The following is a 19,200-nucleotide window of genomic DNA, read 5'->3' as shown; positions in this document are numbered from 1 at the left end:
TTTTTTGAAACCCTAACCCGTAAAGTAGTAGTTTTATGCTATTTACTCCTGGGTGAGCAGCAGCTGCCTTCTGTGGAGCTCGTGAGGAAAGAGAGAGAGGGAAAGGATGGGGCGTCGGGGCTAGGGTTGCCTGGTTACTTGTTATGTCTTGTTACGTGGGCTGGGCTGTATCCAAAAAGCACCCGCCAAGTATCCAACAGGTATCGGATTTTTTTTTTAAAAATCGTTTAGTTCTGGATACTCCAGGATGCGTATCCACCACGTATCAGTATCGAATACGGATACATGAGGTCAGTGAAGTATCCATGCATTCGAGATTATAACTATGATTGTACGATGGTATGTAAAGATTGATTCTATGCGTTCTGCTGTTTCCGGCGCAGCATCCGCCATCTGTCATGTTGCCGTTTGGAGATATCGGACGCCTTGGCGTTGCATCCGTAAAATCCAGAGGTTCTTTCCAGCGCTGCTAGCTGCAGCCGCAGTTTGACCGGCCTTTATTGTATTCACACTTCATCGCGTCCATGCGTTCTACTACCTCCGTTCCAATATATAAGACGTTTTGGTTGGCTAGTTTAGCCTACTAAAACATCTTATATTTTGGAATGGAGGTAGTATATAGTTATGTTATTTGATATGTCGTGCTTCTTTCTTTCATTCTGTATTGGACATGATTATTACCCTGTGCTTTGCATGTTGCCTGCTCTCTGTGCCCGTAGTTTAATCCATTTGTTTGTGCCTTCCTTCTGCATCTACGCTGGGCCAACCTTGGCCTATGGCCGGTTGTCTTCCTTTCCTTTTATGGTCATGTTGTTATTTTCCTGCGCCTCTCCTTGCTCTTCCTTGGCTGATCTTTAGTGGAATATGATTTGCTCTTATTGCTCTTACTTTTATGGGGGCGCCCTATTTCTTTCCAGCCTCTTGTATGTATGATTTGCTTGTTTCAACTCACGTTTGGTTATATTATGTTAAGGTTTCCTGGGACTTATTGTGCTGAGGAGGTTATTGTTCAAGTTTTTAAGTCCCAAGGATCTCAACCAGAAGGCTTGGTCAGCAACAAAACTTCATTTTAAGGTACTTCACATTTCTATAAAACCACTCATGATGTTATTATTGTTAAGCGCTCTGGTTGAAAGGTCTACTTCCTATATTATGGTTAGAAAAACTATATTACGGTAGCTACAGGTGAATTCGGCAAAATTGTTCTGTTTGCTTATAATAGTGTATTATTTGCACTTTTTTTTGCGGAGATATAATTAGCGCTATGCATAGACTGAAATTCAGTAACTTTTTGTATGCCTATGAACATGATGCGGCGCAGGCGAAGTTTCGTCTGCTCGGGGCAGTTGTTTGGATGCCTCTAAGCAACGGTCTTCAATTCAAAACAAGGCAGAACATAATGGAAGACGAGAGGAACGAGGTACAAACATCTTCATGATTAGTGGAGTCAAACGTGTAGTACAAATAGTTTCATGGGTAGTATTCATAGTTCAGCATCAGATACCATTTCACAATTTGGTCTTTGATTTACGGGCAAGTTTTGAATTTGTAGGTTGTTCATACACTTCGTTATCAGCTAGTGCATCCTCGCTTTTATGAAAGTTCAATGTTGGCCGAAAGCTTTTTGAAGATGCCCTCAGGCCGAAGTTTTGATAATCTACATCGGGTGTTCCCTAGAGTTGTCATGGATCTAAAAAGTCCAGATGATTTCCATTGTTTGACATTAATGATGACCTGTGCTCATAGAAACATACTGCATGTGAAGGTGGTTAAAGAAGAGTATCCCTATCTTGTAGCTTGGACCGAACCGTATAGAGGCCGGTTGATAGATTATCTAAGATCGTTGAAGTCCAATCTTGGTGAGGACACAGGTCACCTTTCATGGTCGGTTGTCTTCCTTTCCTTTTATGGTCGGTTGTCTTCCTTTCCTTTTATGGTCATGTTGTTATTTTTCCTGCCCCTCCTTGCTCTTCCTTGGTTGGTCTTTAGTGGAATATGATTTGCTCTTATTGCTCTTACTTTTCTGGGGGTGCCCTATTTCTTTCCAGCCTCTTGTATGTATGATTTGCTTGTTTTAACTCATGTTTGGTTATATTATGTTAAGGTTTCCTGGGACTTATTGTGCTGAGGAGGTTGCTGTTCTAGTTTTTAAGTCCCAAGGATCTCAATCAGAAGGCTTGGTCAGCAACAAAACTTCATTTTAAGGTACTTCACATTTCTATAAAACCACTCATGATGTTATTATTGTTAAGCGCTCTGGTTGAAAGGTCTACTTCCTATATTATGGTTAGAAAAACTATATTACGGTAGCTACAGGTGAATTCGGCACAACTGTGCTCAAAATTACCTACACCTGCTTGTATGTTTAAAATACCATGAAAATATATATCTCACCTTCACCTCTCACTAATTTTTCGGGGATTAATCATGCCAATACTGTTCAATTGATTATGTCACAAGCTGTTCGGATATACTAATAATAACCTTTGACTAATTTTGTAGCTATGGGCTACATGGAAGATTACACGGGTGTGTATCTGAAAACTTCATTTGAGGGTGTATTTACTGTGTCAGTTAAGGAGAACAACAACTCAGAGACAGATTTACATCGGGCGGTGTATAAAGTTGGGCCACTTGAAATTGAGTGCATGGTCAAGGAGCACTCGAACTTCATGTCATATTCAGTTCTCAGTAACTTCAGGCATTTGAACATTGTTTCTGTTGAAAATTTCTATTTGGATAAACATGGTAATGGATGCATGGTCCTGTCCTCGGTGGATCAAACTCTAAGAAGCTGGTTGTTGAAAGTGCGACGTGGAGGACGAAAGTTGAAGGCATTTGAGTCAACCTATATGAGTAGCAAGCTTTCGAAGGTCTTTAGAAAAATGGTTATGTAAGTTACGCATTGGTGCATTATTCTGTTCTTTCTCGGGCCTCTATATATGTTCTTCTCACAGCGGCATGTGTGATGTTCTGGAAAGTATGTTTAAAATTGGAATCTACCCTAAATCTATCAGACTGGCCGATATTTACCTTGTTAATCATGCATCCCCAACTGTGAAAATTCTCATCTCTGAAGGTACGTATACTAAACAAAGTCTCTGCAATTTCCTTCTTTTTCCATCTTGACATTGAAGTATAATGTTAGAACTGTTCTCAAATCAAGATCACTCATTGTTTTCTCACACACATGCACACAAGGAATTAGAACGAAACTGTATAGGTTTATATTAGCACAAGCTTAATTCTACAAACAGGGATACATGCGGCCAAACCAACTATGTTACCAATAGCGAAGCTAGGACAGCTCAGTGCAAGTTTATACTGCAGTCTAGGACATACTGTGCCATATGTCTATTACAACAAAGTCAAATTAGACTTTGCTTTTTACTACTGACAGCTATATCATGTATCTGAAGGGTCTAGCTTCTGCTCATTGCTGACATATGCATAGCTGGGTAATTTTGCATGCCATGATACAACTTTCACATAACTGACCATGACAAAGATCAACAATAACATTCTCCCTCTAATCTTGTCATATTAACTCACTTGTACGGATCTTCTTTGCTCTTGCATATCTGGGATGGGCATCTGATACTGCATGATCACATCTGCTGCATATGGCATCCCCTTGACGAATCCACACACATTTTCTAGTGGTCGCATCTAACAAGAACTCTGTTTCTTGTGGACACAACTAACACAAGAAACATGTTGTCATGTAGACGCACCTAATACAAGACTATTATCTCAGTGGACGCAGCTGACACGAGAATTCAACTTCTTGTGGACGTAACTCACAAGATGCATCTTGTGGACACAACTGACACAAGATCTTGATCACACACGCGATTTTTGTGGACACAACTGACACAAGATCTTGATCACACATGTGATTTTGTGGGCACATCTAGCACAAGGACTCACATAACCACACACAGTGTCTCGTGGACGCAACTTACACAAGAACACAGACTTGTCTCGTGGACGCAACTTACACAAGAACACAGACTTGTGCCACCGGTGGCACAACTTACGGGTGCACTACCTCCTCGTTGCCGGCGACACAATATACCGGACAACTCCTTTCTCAATCAGAACAAGGTTGTTTCATCTTCTGCACATGCTTGAGAAAAATACGCCTCTGCATTGCTTTCTTTCCTTGGCTTGCGGCACTCCTTGGAGAAATGCCCGTAGTCAGTGGCGAATCCAGGAAGAGAATAGAGGGTGGGCTCAAAGTTAACGTCATGTAAACTAAACACTGTTAAGCCCAAAAATTTCCAAATTACTAACGGGAACATGTACTGTTTACTGGAATTGTTTGCCATTTTTTTCAAAAATATAAAATTTTGAACAAAAAATTGGTTCTATCTACTAAAATAGCCATTATCTCTCAATCGTGTTGTACAAATAAGCTCACATTTTCCCAGATTACAAATGGGCACATGTAGTATTTATTGAAATTTTTAGGATTGGAAAAAATACCACGTTCATGCATACCAAGAAGAGTTAGTGTTTGTTTTTTTGGCATAAAAAAGATATTATGTGTACTAATAACGTAGTAGCAAGGAATCACATATGGCAGTTTTTCCATTTTGACAAGCATGTGAGTTAAGCGAGTTGGTTATCTGGCTGTTACGTAGCTATATCTATTCGAGTTCGACTCCTCTAGGAAGCACCTTTTTCTATTTTGTATCTGTCCTCCGTGTGTACATGGGCTGTATCTAGAGTAGTAGCAAAAAAAAAAAGTTTTTTTAGGGCAGGCTTCAGCCTGTTAAAGCTACCTACTAGAATCGCCACTGCCCATAGTCATCACAATTGTAGCAGCGAACCTTTGCCTTATCAAACTTGCGGTTTTTCTCGCCAGAGCGTTGCTGCCTCCATTCCTCTTGAACTTGGAATCCCACTCAGCGCAGCAAGTGCTCCTGGCCAGCATCACCCATTCCTCCTAGAGGCTCATGTGCCTTCAATCGTCGAATAATCTCTTCCACCGTCATGGTTTTGACTTTTGAGGTCACTAAATTGTTCAATAGTGGAAGCAATTTGGAGAAACTTGCTGGGGACGGCTCGCAGGAACTTCTTGACAGCGCAAGTCTCCTCAAACTTCTCACCGAGTGCCCTGATCTTATTGACGATGGTCGTCAACCGGGCAGCAAAATCGTCAACCGATTCCTGCGAGCCGTCCCCAGCATGGACACCTTCGTTTTGATGGACCATGCTAGGTAGTTGCTCTTTGTGAGCATAGGATATCTAAGGGAAGCAATCTCTTCTTTTTCCATATCTCACTCAAGCTAATACACAGGGCGCTGATGCCAATTGTTAGAACTGCAGGTTCTCAAACCAGGATTCACTCACTGTTTTCTCACACACACATGCACACAAGGAATTACTATGTAGCTCTGTAGGTTTATATCAGTAGCACAAGCTTACTTCTACAAACAGGGGTACATGTCCTTTTATAGGACTAGCCAAACCGACTATGCTACCAATACTTAATACTCCCTCGGTCCCAAAATTCTTGTCTTAGATTTGTCTAGATACGGACGTATCTAATACTAAAATGTGACTTGATACATCCGTATTTAGACAAATCTAAGACAAGAATTTTGGGACGGAGGGAGTAAATAAACTAGGACAACTCAGTGCAATCTTTTGCCACAGTCTAGGACATACTGCTATCTGTCTACAGCTCAAAGTTAATTTTTTTTTAATTTGTCACTGAAAAGTTGTCTTTTCAATGTAGTGGTGGAATTTTGGAATGAATCTGATAGATTGTCTCATGAGGATTTAATTTGGGAGCAGTTGAGAGGTGTCGTGCAAGACTGTGTTCAAATTGGTGCTACAAGTGTTATTCATCCTGATACTTCAAGATTTTTCCAGTGCATAGGATTTGCTAGTTCTAAAAAGCTTCAGTCTTATCCTGATACTTGGACTGATGAAGATAAAGTCGGATATCTTCTACACGTTATGTCTGGTAGAAAGGCATATGTGGGCCCAAAAGTTCGTTCCATTAAGGATTTTCACTGGCCAATGAACAGTTCAGGGAAATTGCCTTGGTTATTCTATATGCTAAGAAACTATCAGGAAAGGAAGACTAAATCAAAATACAAAATCAATGACCCCTACGATTATCTGCGACTGTGTCGTAATGTCATCAAACATTGGGACTCTCTACCAAAATATCTGAAGGTATGCGTAAATACAAATTATGTAATTGGTAATTACTTCCTCCGTCTGGAATTACTTGTTGCTGAAATCGATGTATCTAGCACTAGTATAAGATTATCATTATCTCATATGTTGTTTATACACAGGTAGATTGTTCTGATGTTCCATCTTTCCTCCGGTATATGGAGCAATGGAGTCCTGGCATCTGGTGTAATTTGTACGAGGCATTAGAAGCTTAAGTTAAGTCATCAATGTAAGTACTATTCCTCCACCGGATGGTTCAGATGCAGTCCGGAGACGTGGGGCATGGAGTTGGGGTATGATGAGTCTAAGAGTACCGAACAAAGGAGAGGATTCAGGAGGGAACCGCGCGTGGTGACAGAGAGGGAAGAAGGGGCCCGCGGGAATGGATGGTGGTGGCGGGGAGTAAGGAGATAGCTCATAAGGGGCGGCGACGATGGGTGGAAGAGGGTGGCGGCGTACGGCGTGGGTGCGAGGAGAGGGCGTGGGGATGTGCGGGGCTGCGGGGATTTTCCTTTCCAGGCCGTTTTTTTGTTCGTTGTTCTTTTTCTGTTTTTTCGCGTACGTTAGACGGAGTGGAGGATGAAACCTCGGCAGAACGTGGTCAGATGGCAGGAAAGGGAACCTTATGTATTTTCTTAATAGAGATAGAGATTCATAGACAGCAGAGCAAACAGAGAAACAACTATTCTTCTCATGAGACCAATCCCAGTAATCTTCAAAGCATTTACCCAGGGGGATACAACCAATAGCATTCACGTCTGACTCACCGAAGTTAGCTACAATTTTTCGGCATATCCCACTCAGTCATGCCCTCTTTTATCAGTTCCTCAGCCTTCACCACATTAGCTCCAGAAGATAGGCCCTTCATGAGGCCTTCCCTGCCAAAGAGAATAGCCCGCCAAACATGGGAGGAGTTCCTCTTTTTGCCAGCCTCCAGGAACCCTTTATTGTGGTAGTACTTGCCACGGATTACCTTGTCGTAGAGAGACCCAGGATGGGTCAAAAGCCTCCATCCTTGTTTAGCCAACATAGTCTGGTTAAATTTCTGTGTTTCCCTAAATCCCATGCCTCCAGCCCCTTTCTGAATAGCAGTCTTAGGCCAGCAAACACAACACATTTTTAGAAAGTTCTTGAACACCTATGTACAAAAGTAGGTGTTCATTGCAAACAGGTATTTATCAATATATGTTTGCAATGAAAGTTGCAATGAACACCTATTTTTGTACTACAGAAATTCTAAAAGTTGCAGTGCCAAGCTTCTGACGTTTTAGCAGTAGTAGTTCTTTTTTTCATATATTGAAAAGACTTTGACTTTGCAATGAACACCTATTTTTGTAAAATTAATATTCTATATTTCATCCATGCAGTACTCATTAGTCATTAGTCATTACCACTTACACAAGTAGTATATTTAATTCCTACCATGCTGTCAAATTCAATTAACTATACATTTAAATCTGTTGTTAATATAGTACTCCCTCCTATCCATAATAAGTGTCTCAGTTTTGAACTAACCTTAGTTAAAAACTACGACACCAACCTTAGGAGTGAAGCCAAACAAGTAACTGGTTCTATCTGTTATTGTGTGTGCTTCAATTGCTAGACATTATCAATTATCGATGGTACAAAATCTTGTATCTGGCAATCTCTAGACATGCTGAAGAATTCAGATGTATACTATATGTGAATCACAAGCTAAGTCAAGAGCAGAATGCATCCCTATTCACTGCAAACTTCATTTCAAGAGCTTACATATATGTGTTGTTGTTTCAGTTCTAGGTACCTCATATTGTCTGCTGCATTTGATGCTCAAGTAGATGACACCGGCCAGCTGCAGAGGGTTCGATTTAACATACTGACTTTGCAGGTCTTGATGATCTGCCGACATATGCAACAGAATTTGGTAGTCTGATTACTGATACAGACCGACTAACCTATTTAAGGTGTTAGGTTAACCATTAACACAGCTGCAAGCAGGAACCACCCAGCCACTGTAAGCTAGCGCGCTACCTACCCGTCTCCTGAGAGATGTCATGGTTTAAATGGCATCACACTGTATGGATATACCATATGCTGCTGCGCTCACTCACGATGTTCGGCACAGGCATTTGCTTTTGTTTCAGTCGCGCATGTTGTGGCTCTCCTTATGGTAGCTGATTGTAGGAAGTCTGGTTTGCAAGAAGTTTTGAAAGCCATCACTGTGTAGCTGATTGTAGATGTCATGGGTTCAAATGGCATCACACTGATGGATATACTATATGCTGCTGCGCTCACCCACACGAGATGTTGGACACAAGCGTTTGCTTTTGTTTCCAGTCACGGATATTGGCTCTCCTTATGGTAGCTATTGTAGGAGGGCTGGTTTGCAGAGAAGTTTTGAAAGCCATCACTAACTAGTTCTCCTTGAGAAGTTCATTGCCTATGGTGAACATGATACGCCGCTCCTTTTAGTCTGCTCACTGCTTACCATGGTGCTTGTTCTGTGTAGCATTGCTTGAGGATGGTTTTGGGTACTCGCCGGTTCAACCTTTGTGCCATTTAGCTTTATTTATTTATGTATATGTACCTCGTAGCTTCCCGTGTGGACAGGTAAGCCCCGGGATTGGGGGGGGGGGGGGGGGCGGGGGGGCGTATTCTGGGGGCGGATATCAGGTGATACCATGATACCACATTTCAAAATTCAAACCTGCAACTTTCTAAAAAAATGAGTTTTTTTGTGTGAATGTTCCTAGGATAAATGTTTGCAACCCCTTGAATTTTCAAAACCAAATTCGAAATACACATAGAGAAGCAGAAAGGAAAATCCATATGTGAATAGTGAACATTGTGCTTTTATCCTTTTGTGGCACTATTCATGCTGGATTTTTCTTTTTTGTTTTTCCCGTGTCTATTTCTGATCTGGTTCTGGAAATTCAGGGGGTCGTAAGCATGCATCTTGTGAACACTCACAACATTTGTTCAAAAAATTTAGACACTTATTAAATTTGAATTTTGAGGAGTGGTGTCATGGTACCATGTGATGTTTTCCCCGGTGTGGTATTCTGGCTGGTTGTCGTTGGCTTTGTGTGCAGGTGTTCCAAGGCAACAAGCTGGTTTCGCGCCTCCCCCGCAAGTGCCAGCTGGAGTCGCTGTATGCACAATATATTTTTGTAGATTGGTCGAACTTTTTTGTTTTTTCTGCGAGGATATGTTGCATGTAACAAGGGAGGCGCGGTGTCATGCCAGTGGAAATTGTTAGGGTTAATTAACACATGTTAATTAACCTTAATCCATGCTTCAGGAGACGCTCCTGAGGCACCCCTTCACTGTGTGTGTGTGTGTGTGGTGTGTGTGTGGGGTGTGTGTGTGTGTGTGTGTTTGAGCTGTTGACGTTGATCATGAATAAAGAACACTGTTTTTTCACCTGTCATCAGTCTCTCTTAATTACGCTGAGTTACAACACGTTACCGTCCTTGTAGAGGAAAAGTAAGTTGGCAACGGGGAGAAATCGCCACCGTGTAGTAGTAAGGTAAAATGAGAAAAGTTCCATGTTTTTTTCTTTCTTTCTCATCGTTTCCATCATTATTCAGAGGCTCAGAGGACAGCTTGCTAAATAAAGCTGTTCTCAGATGATCGAATCAGTCCCCAACATGGAGCTTTTCTCATGTCAATTGTGTGCTAAATGGCCGTTTATCAGCAAATTTCTACAACTTGATTCCTAAAATAAAACGGAAGCAGAAGTTGAGATTCACAGTACCATACATGAGGAGACTACATCAGCATTCGCAAAGGATGATTTACGACAAGGTGGATTCTTGGTGGGATGGGGTCCTCACCAACAATGCCTTGTCGACAAAAGTCCTCGCCTCCCTTCTTCATCTTGTAAGCTGGGTGGTTTGGAATGAGCGAAATGCACGCGTGTTCAGGAATAAGGCAGCGCCGGGTGATGGTGATCGTGCGAGCTATTAAAGAGGAGGCTTTTCTATGGGCTCTGGCGGGCGCTAAACATTTGTGTAATTTCATGCCACGAGAGTAGATCTTTGTAATTTTCCCGTTTTCACGGGGCGGGATGTCATTAAAACTCTCTCTTCTTCTTATTCAATAAAAATGGCAAATCTTTTGCCTCGTTTTAAAAAAAAAAAGAAGCTGGGTGTCTCATCGCCTGCGATTCCTGCTGCTGCTGCTGCTGCTCACGCCATCCACCAGACATGGCACGCTGGGTGTCTGATCCCCTGCGCCAACTTGCTGCTGATGGCGCCCCGCCTAGCTGGGCCGTCTCATCACCTGCGATTCATGCTGCTGCTCCTTTTCATCTACTCCCTCTGAAAAAAAATATAAAAGCGTTTTTTTACACTAGTGTAGTGTCAGAAATGCTCTTATATTATGCCAAAGTAGTGATCTAAACGCTTTTATATTTCTTTACGGATTGAGTATAATCATTTTTAGAGACTCAAATATGAATTACATACGGAGCAAAATGAGTGAACCTAAATTCTAGAATATGTTGATATACATCCATATATAGTTCATATTGAAATCTCTAAAAGGGCTTGTATTTAGAAAAAGGAGGAAGTACAACACAGCGGCTGTGACCCCTTGCTACTGCCCTTCTTCATCTTCTGACACCACTTGCTGTTTCTTCATCTGCTTCGACAGCGAACTCTAGGAAGGATCCAATTGCATTCTCTTCTTTACCTGATGGCGAAGAAAGTTTCAAATCTCTTGTGTTAGGTTTAGTTTCAAATTTACATTCCCTGCTTTGTTTCAAATTCAGTTTCGTCAGAAAGTTTTGCGAGTTTTCTTCTTCTTCTTCTTCTTCTTTTTGATAAATAGTACAAATTATATCCAGTCATCCAAAGCTTTACTGATACGAAACCTATTCTTTTTTATAAAAAAGTTGAGAGCATTTGCGTTCATCAGCATGATTAACGTTTCAGTGATTTTTCTAATTCACAAACAGTTTCTGAATTCATGAATCTTTTCGCAAAGGCGAACATTTTCTGAAGTCATGAATGTTTTTAAATTTGCAAACATTCTTTTAGTGTTCGCAAATATTTTTCAAATTACCCAAAAAATTCGAATTCGAAACTTTTTCAAATTCTTTTGTTTGTGACTTCACGAACATATTTAATAAAAATAACTGGTTGAAATGAAAGAAATGTCCGATTGGAGAACTAACTGGAAAGAAAAGTCGTCAGCACCTAGCAGCACTACATGGGCCGCGACTGAATGAAGCCCACGACCCAAGTGAGGGTGCGCGTTTGATCACAAGGACGCGCGCGGATGCTGTATCTTGGGAGCAACTACAACCTCACAGGCACCTTCGGTGCTTATAAATCCCAATGCTTCCAAATCCTAGGATGTTTGTGGGTTCAAAACTAGCATCGAAAAAGTAATCTTGTCAGAGTCCAATACTTGCATATGCTATGTGTTCTTATTTGAATCTACCAACTATTAAAGCTCTACCCCTTTGTTGGGTTGGCCCTAGGTACGAAGGTTGGCCTCTGAAATTTATATCCCATTTCATCTCTCTTCTCATGCTTAAATTAATAGGGCACCATTATGCTGACACCTTAACACCATGTGACGCCACAACCATGAGATGGATGCTTTCATGTAGTTCGATACTGCCATAAGAAGCACATGGGCATTCATGTATGGTCGTGAGCATCCCGCCACCTCTCTCAATGAAGGGGAAAGACTGAAAGGGAGAAGGGGGAGGAGAAGAAGAAAAAAGGTATCCCACTGACAAGTGGGGCCCACAAGGGAGAAGCAATTTAGAGACTGCAGTTTTAAGGTGTGTACTATATATAGATCATTACACCCCGAAATCTTTTAAAAAGGTTTACAGTACACTATACGGCTCCTCTGGAATGAATTCACCAAAATCAGCTTCTGACTCCTCTCCGTTTGACACTGAAATTGGCTCCTTTCTTTTTTGAGATGATGAAATTGGCTCCTATGACTGCGAATAGTCCACAGGACAGGAGATATAATCCAACTAAAAACTATACAGAAAACAGAAAAAACTAATAGACAACATATGAAGCCATGGTCTCTATATTGTTTTATGAAAAGTCGGTAACATTTACCTGCGGTCCAGATATATTCATATGTATAATTTGCTATTTTTACAACTGCTAGGTGATACATCACCGTGAAAAGATTTAAAAAAAAAGAATCGTAAATTTATCCCTTGAAGGGCTTGGAAAAAACCAAGTTGTGGCACGTTGGGTTGCACGGATATTCGCAATCTAGTTCCTTCACCTCTCTCCTGTCAAAGAACCAGTCTCCAACTGCTTCTGCCATGGTCTGCATATTCACCAGAATGATTAATGTTTCGCTGGTAAATTTTGCATGACTGAAGACTGAGAATATCACTACTGTCATAATCGGTTTGGTAAGCACTCTATGCAGAAAATGTAAGCTAAGTTCAGGCATGCAGTCTACAACATGTGGGCATATCAAGGGCTGGTGTAAAAATGAAGACATTCGCATTTTTTTTCTACACACCGTGAGTCCTCATTAAACCCAGATCAACAATCTCTAAAACACTGCCAGATTATGGTCAACACAATTGTGAAACACAGGATAACATATACTTTGCCAACTTGACATGAATATAATGTTTACTTTTCTTCCGTTCTGTTTTCTAATCTCTAGAGGATAGAAGTGATACCTTGTTGTTGACTCTAGGAGAAGATGGAGAGTGCCAAGTCAAAGAGTTCAACGTCTGACAGTGTATAAAGCAGGAGTCAATGAAAATACCCCAGTCCTTTTTCTGCTTGATTTCTCTCATCGCGTCATGCAGTTCTTCCCTAAAACCTGCGAAGATTTTATTTGACATAGGAAAACATGTAAGAAGACCCTGAAAGATGCAACGTGCATTCTGTCTGTCAAAAGATGCAAGGTGAATCAACCTTGGAGTATTTCAAGTTGGTCAGGACTGCACTTGCTAATATCCAATCTACAGTCTTGCCATGAATGTTGGGGATCTGATGCTTCTGGTGCCAACACATGTTGTACCTGAAACAAAACTTACTATGTTGAATAATGACAATGCAACACAATAATAGAATGTTTCTCATGGAACAGATGACCATACCTGCCAGGCATCATATGCTGGATTAAGAATAAATACTGGTGTTCTGATGTCTTTAACAACCTCACGAGGAAAGAAGCACTGGCAAACAGTATAAAGGCAGTGTTTAGCATAACATAACTTCCATGGTAGCAGGGCTGCAACACTAATGATAGAAATGTCACGGATGGTTGCAGTGTCATTTGCCAGGAATGCAGAGACTAACCTGGCCTGGATCCATGCTTGAACTGCAGTGCAAAAACTTCCTCTTAAGATCCTGAACAAAGCATTTCGAAAAGAAATGTTTACTTCCTTCTCAGATACGGAAACAAAGCATTCAGAGAAGAAATTTTGGATGTCGAAACTGAAGATTCTTCGAGGAGAAAAGGACCTGAAGGCGGACAACGTCACTGTAGAAAGCCCGCAAGGTCCTTTGCTTGGAAATGTCTTCTCTGTAATGGATGAAACAACATAAACAGGTAGATAGAATATGAGGATAACAGCACAGCAGCACAATATCTGCTCTATACAGTTTTCCTTTACGGCATAAAAGGACTAACACCACAAGGATAATAGGATATAGATGCTTTCTCATTCCTGACCTACAATAAGAGTTAAACTTACGGATACATGCAATGTTTCTGCTTGGTGCTTGCTGATGGGCAATGTCTCAAAATGAACTAGTATATGTGAGAAACACGGCCCATGCGTCACCTCTCTTTCACCCAGGGATGATTCATTTGATGATTTAAGAATTAGATGTACAGAATATCGTCAGTTTTGTTTTTCAAGTACTTTCAAAGTCTTTATGCTCAAACTCTTGATTAACGTTTGGAGTGTGCTAGCTGACATTTGAATGTTAACAGATGCAAGTACTTTTGAGTATTAGAGAGGACATCCATCAATTATTTCATTCATGTATGTGAAAAACTGACATCAAAATAAAGGCTGGGGGTTGCAAATGGTATCAAAAGAAGTCTTTTGAAGAAACATCCAAAGCAGTCGAAGGTGATCTGAAAACATACACATCAAGGAAAAAACCACCATCCGCAAGACACTTAACCCTAGAATCTTTTGGCAGCAGTGCCCGAAAACCATCACAGTGAATGTAAGTGGCTAACCCACCAGCAGAGCATCCTGTTAGAAAAGCCTGAAGGCTGGAAATAGCATATCAGCATCACACCATCACTACAGTACTCAAAATGCTTGTATGGGCAAAAGACAAAATAATGCGAATATCAGATCATATCCAGTCATTATGTAAACATGCAAGTGCATATCATGTAGTAAGAAAAAAGACCGGTCAAAATATTGAAATAATAATATAATAGTTCACTAACAGTCATAAAGACTGAACAGATAATGTCGCTAAACATAAAAATAAAGCAATATTACTGTCACTGACATCTGGTAGATCTATGCTATTTATTTAACAGTGCCACAAATCACTCCTAATTGTAATTCTTGGTAACATTGCCGCATGATTTTCGTACAACAATATCAACTGGTACACAAAATAATAACCAGATAGATCCAACCTTCCATACTTCTATCCAGTTAACCCAAAGGTGCTAAAGTCAAACGCATATCCATGAAGAGCAAGAAACAGATTTACATCTTTAAGATGTCTGTTGATTCATACATTTGAATCATGCATCCACAAGAAAATCGAAAGGAATGGTTGTGCTTGCAAGAATGACCTGTTTAGCATGTCTGAGCCCCTTCATTAGAAGTTCGTCCATAACTGCTTCCCAGATACGCTGGCCTCTGAAAAAGAATTTTGTGCCGTTCTGCAAAGAATAACAAAATTCTCAGAATACCTGTTGAGTGATTAATCAGCATATGTTGGAAATAGGCAAAGAAGACCTGCAACTCGTCTTTAACGTCCCCAGAAAATGATGCCCCATCACAATACCTTATCTTCACTTTATTCCAGTTGTGAAAATCTGCACATTGAATCATATGTTAAATGAGAACCTCAGAATTATAGGTAACTGAAAAGAGTGTTGCAATACTTTAAGATGGCGACTTTACTAGTGAAGTATATATGGCATAAGGAGCTTAATATTTTTGTTGAGAAATTCCATAAGGTCCCATCAGCGCAAATGGTCAATGAGAATAATATGGAATGAAACAGAGATCATCAGGTCAAATGTATAACTCGTATACTACTAAAACAGAGCAATTATAACTTAACATTCCAATACAAATGATATAAACAAACACATTGCTAGGTACAAACATGATAGTTAAATATTTTATTTTTCTCAAAAACTGATCAGTGAAATATGATCTGCTGCTGCAAGATAAAAATTCAAGAACTGATGGAAAAAATCAATGAGGACTTGGTGCTGCAAATACTACTTTAAGATTGAGCTAATGGTTGAACTTTTTATTAATTTGGTCATAAAAAATTAGCGGCATTGCACATCAATAAAATGTAACTTTAAAGAGCAAATCTTTAGCTTTAGCTCAAAAATGGGGTTAGGCCTTTGATCTATATATAAGATGAGACGTAGTTACCTGGATTCTGATCTTCATCATCGCTCAACATCCCAGCAAACTCAACCTGATGTTCCATGTAATGGGAAGAACCCAACATCGATTTCTGGCGTGAAGCGCATGATTTCAAATTTCGGCACCAGCCTCCACCCTGACGCTCATACAACATAGAGAATCTAAGAACATGAAAGCATTACCATGGGACAACCAATGGCAACAAACAAACAACCACTAGCACCATAAACTACTGTGGAAACTAGTAACTGACAGTTGAGCGCATCAAATTAGCAAGTGATAGTCCCTCTGGGTACCAGCCATAGCATTATGTTTCACTATATATGAATAACCATGTGGTGTCAATATCCACACGAAAGTGACATCCCTATACACTAATGATGTATGTACCCAACGATATATTTTAAAATATACAAATAGTGCCTATTTGTTTTTCAACACTGTCCTAATCTGAACACTCCTCACTGTTGAGACATGAAACAACTTCTTCAGGGACTACCAATCCAAACAAGTCATTGTCCAAGCTAAGCTGAGCACTGACCAACACCAAGCTTTCAAGAAAACTCATGGTTCTGTATCAAAAATTTGGTAATGATAATCTGCATACCTCCAAGTGGATGAGCCAGCTCTGAGAGCCACTCCCTGACCCTCGCTGCAGATGGTACCCCGGCGCGCTCCCATCCAAGCACACTGCATCATCCAAAGCAGGAAATTTCAGAAATCACACTCAAACCCTGAAAAAAATTCAGTCAAGCACGAGAAGCACCAGCAGACTAAGAGCTGAGTACAGTACTGCTAGCAAGCAGCGTTGCAGTAACCGAAGTGTACTACAGATAATGGAAACGGAAGGGGAGAGAGGAGCTGAGAGGAGGGGACTCACGCGCGCCCTTCTCCTCGGCGCGGCGGAGGAGGGTGAGGCCGACGAGGGCGGAGGAGGAGGCGGGCGCGAGGGGCAGGGAGGCGAAGTAGGAGAGCGAGAGGAGGAGGGCCGCGGCGAGGAGTGCCGCGGCGAAGGTGGCCGCGACGGCGCCGGCCCGGCCGCGGCGGCGCCACCAGAGTCGCAGGTGGCGGCTCGCCGGGGCGGACGCGGCGGGGGACGGCGGCATGGGGCGGCCGGAGGCTGCTGGATCCGATCGCGTGAAGTCGACTTCGAAAAACAGGGTAGTGGTCGATACTGTGGTGGTACCACTACTGAGATTTTGCTAGGAAATCCTGCTAAATGATTTATGCCCATTAATTTCGTGGCAAAAACTAAATGCTTTCCAGAATGGTCGATAATTTAATTTTGGTAACTAGCAATGGGTTCGAAAATGTTTAAAGCGAGTTTTAATAGCGTCGATTTGATTCATGGAAAATGGAAATGAGATGGCCAAGCTTGGCAAATGTTCCCTTTGTTGAGAGAGGTCCGGCTCGGTTTCGGTAAGAAGTCCGAACCAGACGATTCTAAAATTGGAAAGTAAAAGGGTTACGGATTGTCTCGCATGTTACTAAAACTGTCAGCGGTGTTTCACAAGTGAAACAGCGAGAGGGAAGAAGCCTCTACGCAGTTCTTATAGTGCAGGGAGGGCGAAGTACCCGAAGAGATACTTGAACCAAAGAGGGTAAGCGTGCACATTTTGAGACATACTATTTATAGCAACATTTTTCAGAATCAAACTTACAATTTTGATCTATTGGTTTACTATTTATGGGTAAAACTTGTAGATTGACCTAAAGAATCTCAAGATCACGCATTCGATTGTATGAAGCATGATTTTACCAATAACAAAAAAAATCCCTTTTAAGTTCAAAATTTTGTTGTGTACTACCCTTCTCATGGACTAATCCTTGAAAAACGGAATACCACCATGTATGCTATCGCTAGAGTCCATTACAATCTCCAATCAATCATGATTAATTCAGGTTGAAGATACCCATATCTTCCCCTTCAATGAGATGTTGATTCCTCGTGTTCACATGATTTGAGATACATATAGTATTCATAGGATTTGAGATAGATGACATCTCACCTCCTGTAGCTTTTCCTATTCCTATGGCATTCCACTGTGAACCGAAGGAGGCCTTAGTAATAGTATGGTCAGTTATATAGTACGGTACGAACTTGTTGAAGTATTCAGTGGTTATATGTCCCGATGCTTCCAAATCTTAGGATGTTGTGGGTACAAAATAGCATCAGAAAGTAATCTCTATGTGATGTCTGGTAGTTGAGTATGTTATCTATGTGATGTCTTCCGGTTTGGACCTACAAACGATTAAGCTCTACCCCTTGTTGTACCTTAGGTATGAATGATATGCTATTTTGATCCTATTTCATCTCTCTCCCACAGTTAAATAGGGGCACCATTAAATTGACATATCACACCATCATGTGATGCAACAACCATGCAATAGATGCGCCTCAGGTAGTTCCACATACTGCCATAAAAGGCACATTGGCAATTATGTATGGTCGTGAGCATCCCACCACCCCTCAATGTTGTAGATCCATGTAGACATTTGATGATATCAATTCAGATTCAATGTTTAGTCTATTTAGATGACAATATTTTGAGAAATAATTTGATTCACGAGAGGGCAAGCGCCAACATGATGAAACTTCTTGATTCTTTAGCGACATTTTCCAAAATCAAACTTACGATCTTGATCCATCGGTCTTGCATTTATGGGTAAAACTTGTAGATTTACCTGAAGAATCTCACTATCAAATGTTCAATCATGTAAAGCATGATCCAAACAAGAAAAAAAAAATCATCCCCTACAAGTACAAAATTCGATATGCACTACTTTGCTCATGAGCTAATCCTTGAAAATCGTGAAGAAAAACATGTAAGCTATCACTAGAATCCATTATGATCTTGATCAATTTTCAGGCTGAAGATCTCCATATCTTCCCCTCCAATGAGATGATGGAGATGTCATCATGGTATTGTTGCGGATCCCCTTGTTGTACCTTCAAAAACTCATCGAACCCCATTCCTTCGTCATTACAAAAATAAAATTCACATGAATTTTTCCACAAGTATGAAAAAGTTCCTTATCCCCTTGGCGAGGATAAGGAGCTTGCCTCACGGCCCGAAGCAGTGGTGTTGGAGGAATAGTTTGCAAGTAATGTATGGTGAGGCTTCAATGTAGTCCACTAAAAAAATCCTTTGGTTATAGGAACTTATGATTGTCAGGTGGAAGTTCAAACATATCCCGGGATGGAGATACACTTAGGCCTCCTTTGGTTTGCATGAATTTTGTACGAATAATTTTTCTTTTCTGCGAGAAAACTTTGTGCGAATTCTATAGGAAATTATTTTTGTAGAAAATTTTCTTTAGAGCCCTTTGGTTTGCAGGAATATAGTCATATTCCTCTAGTTCATATCCTTTGTATTTCAAAGGAAATAAACATTAATTTGTTGGGGAACGCAGTAATTTCAAAAAAA

At 40.8% G+C, this 19,200-nt stretch overlaps 2 protein-coding genes across 2 annotated transcripts; one reads left to right on the top strand and one right to left on the bottom strand.

Moving 5' to 3' along the window:
* The first annotated feature begins 2,504 nt into the window (after positions 1-2,504).
* On the top strand, positions 2,505-6,410 carry LOC147988654 (uncharacterized). Its single transcript, XM_087535352.1, has 4 exons — positions 2,505-2,893; positions 2,958-3,079; positions 5,747-6,192; positions 6,318-6,410. The coding sequence occupies exons 1-4, from the start codon at positions 2,505-2,507 to the stop codon at positions 6,408-6,410; spliced, it is 1,050 nt and encodes a 349-aa protein (XP_087391478.1).
* A 5,808-nt stretch (positions 6,411-12,218) lies between these two features.
* LOC125543809 (pectin acetylesterase 5) lies at positions 12,219-16,969 on the bottom strand. Its single transcript, XM_048707285.2, has 12 exons — positions 16,653-16,969; positions 16,380-16,462; positions 15,779-15,908; positions 15,122-15,201; positions 14,956-15,045; positions 14,281-14,405; positions 13,647-13,707; positions 13,482-13,532; positions 13,280-13,357; positions 13,095-13,200; positions 12,854-12,999; positions 12,219-12,486 (listed from the first exon to the last, which is right to left on the bottom strand). Exons 1-12 carry the CDS (start codon positions 16,876-16,878, stop codon positions 12,364-12,366), a joined length of 1,299 nt encoding a protein of 432 aa, XP_048563242.2. The 5' UTR covers positions 16,879-16,969; the 3' UTR covers positions 12,219-12,363.
* Between the last annotated feature and the right edge of the window lie 2,231 nt (positions 16,970-19,200).

The sequence above is a fragment of the Triticum urartu genome, chromosome 1A (genome assembly GCF_056163025.1).
Source record: "Triticum urartu cultivar PI428250 chromosome 1A, HENAU_Tu73, whole genome shotgun sequence".
NCBI classification, from domain to species: domain Eukaryota; kingdom Viridiplantae; phylum Streptophyta; class Magnoliopsida; order Poales; family Poaceae; genus Triticum; species Triticum urartu.
This window is presented reverse-complemented; position numbering and strand designations above follow the sequence as displayed.

Excerpts from the sequence above, each read along its gene's own strand:
- LOC125543809 (XM_048707285.2), bottom strand. The coding sequence starts at position 16,878 with ATGCCGCCGTCCCCCGCCGCGTCCGCCCCGGCGAGCCGCCACCTGCGA. Across the intron at positions 16,463-16,652 it reads CGCCGAGGAGAAGGGCGCGC|TGTGCTTGGATGGGAGCGCG; the intron begins GTGAGTCCCCTC and ends TGGATGATGCAG. Across the intron at positions 13,000-13,094 it reads CCAACTTGAAATACTCCAAG|GTTTTAGGGAAGAACTGCAT; the intron begins GTTGATTCACCT and ends AAATCTTCGCAG.
- LOC147988654 (XM_087535352.1), top strand. The coding sequence starts at position 2,505 with ATGGGCTACATGGAAGATTACACGGGTGTGTATCTGAAAACTTCATTT. Across the intron at positions 2,894-2,957 it reads GTCTTTAGAAAAATGGTTAT|CGGCATGTGTGATGTTCTGG; the intron begins GTAAGTTACGCA and ends TTCTTCTCACAG. Across the intron at positions 3,080-5,746 it reads GAAAATTCTCATCTCTGAAG|TGGTGGAATTTTGGAATGAA; the intron begins GTACGTATACTA and ends TTTTCAATGTAG.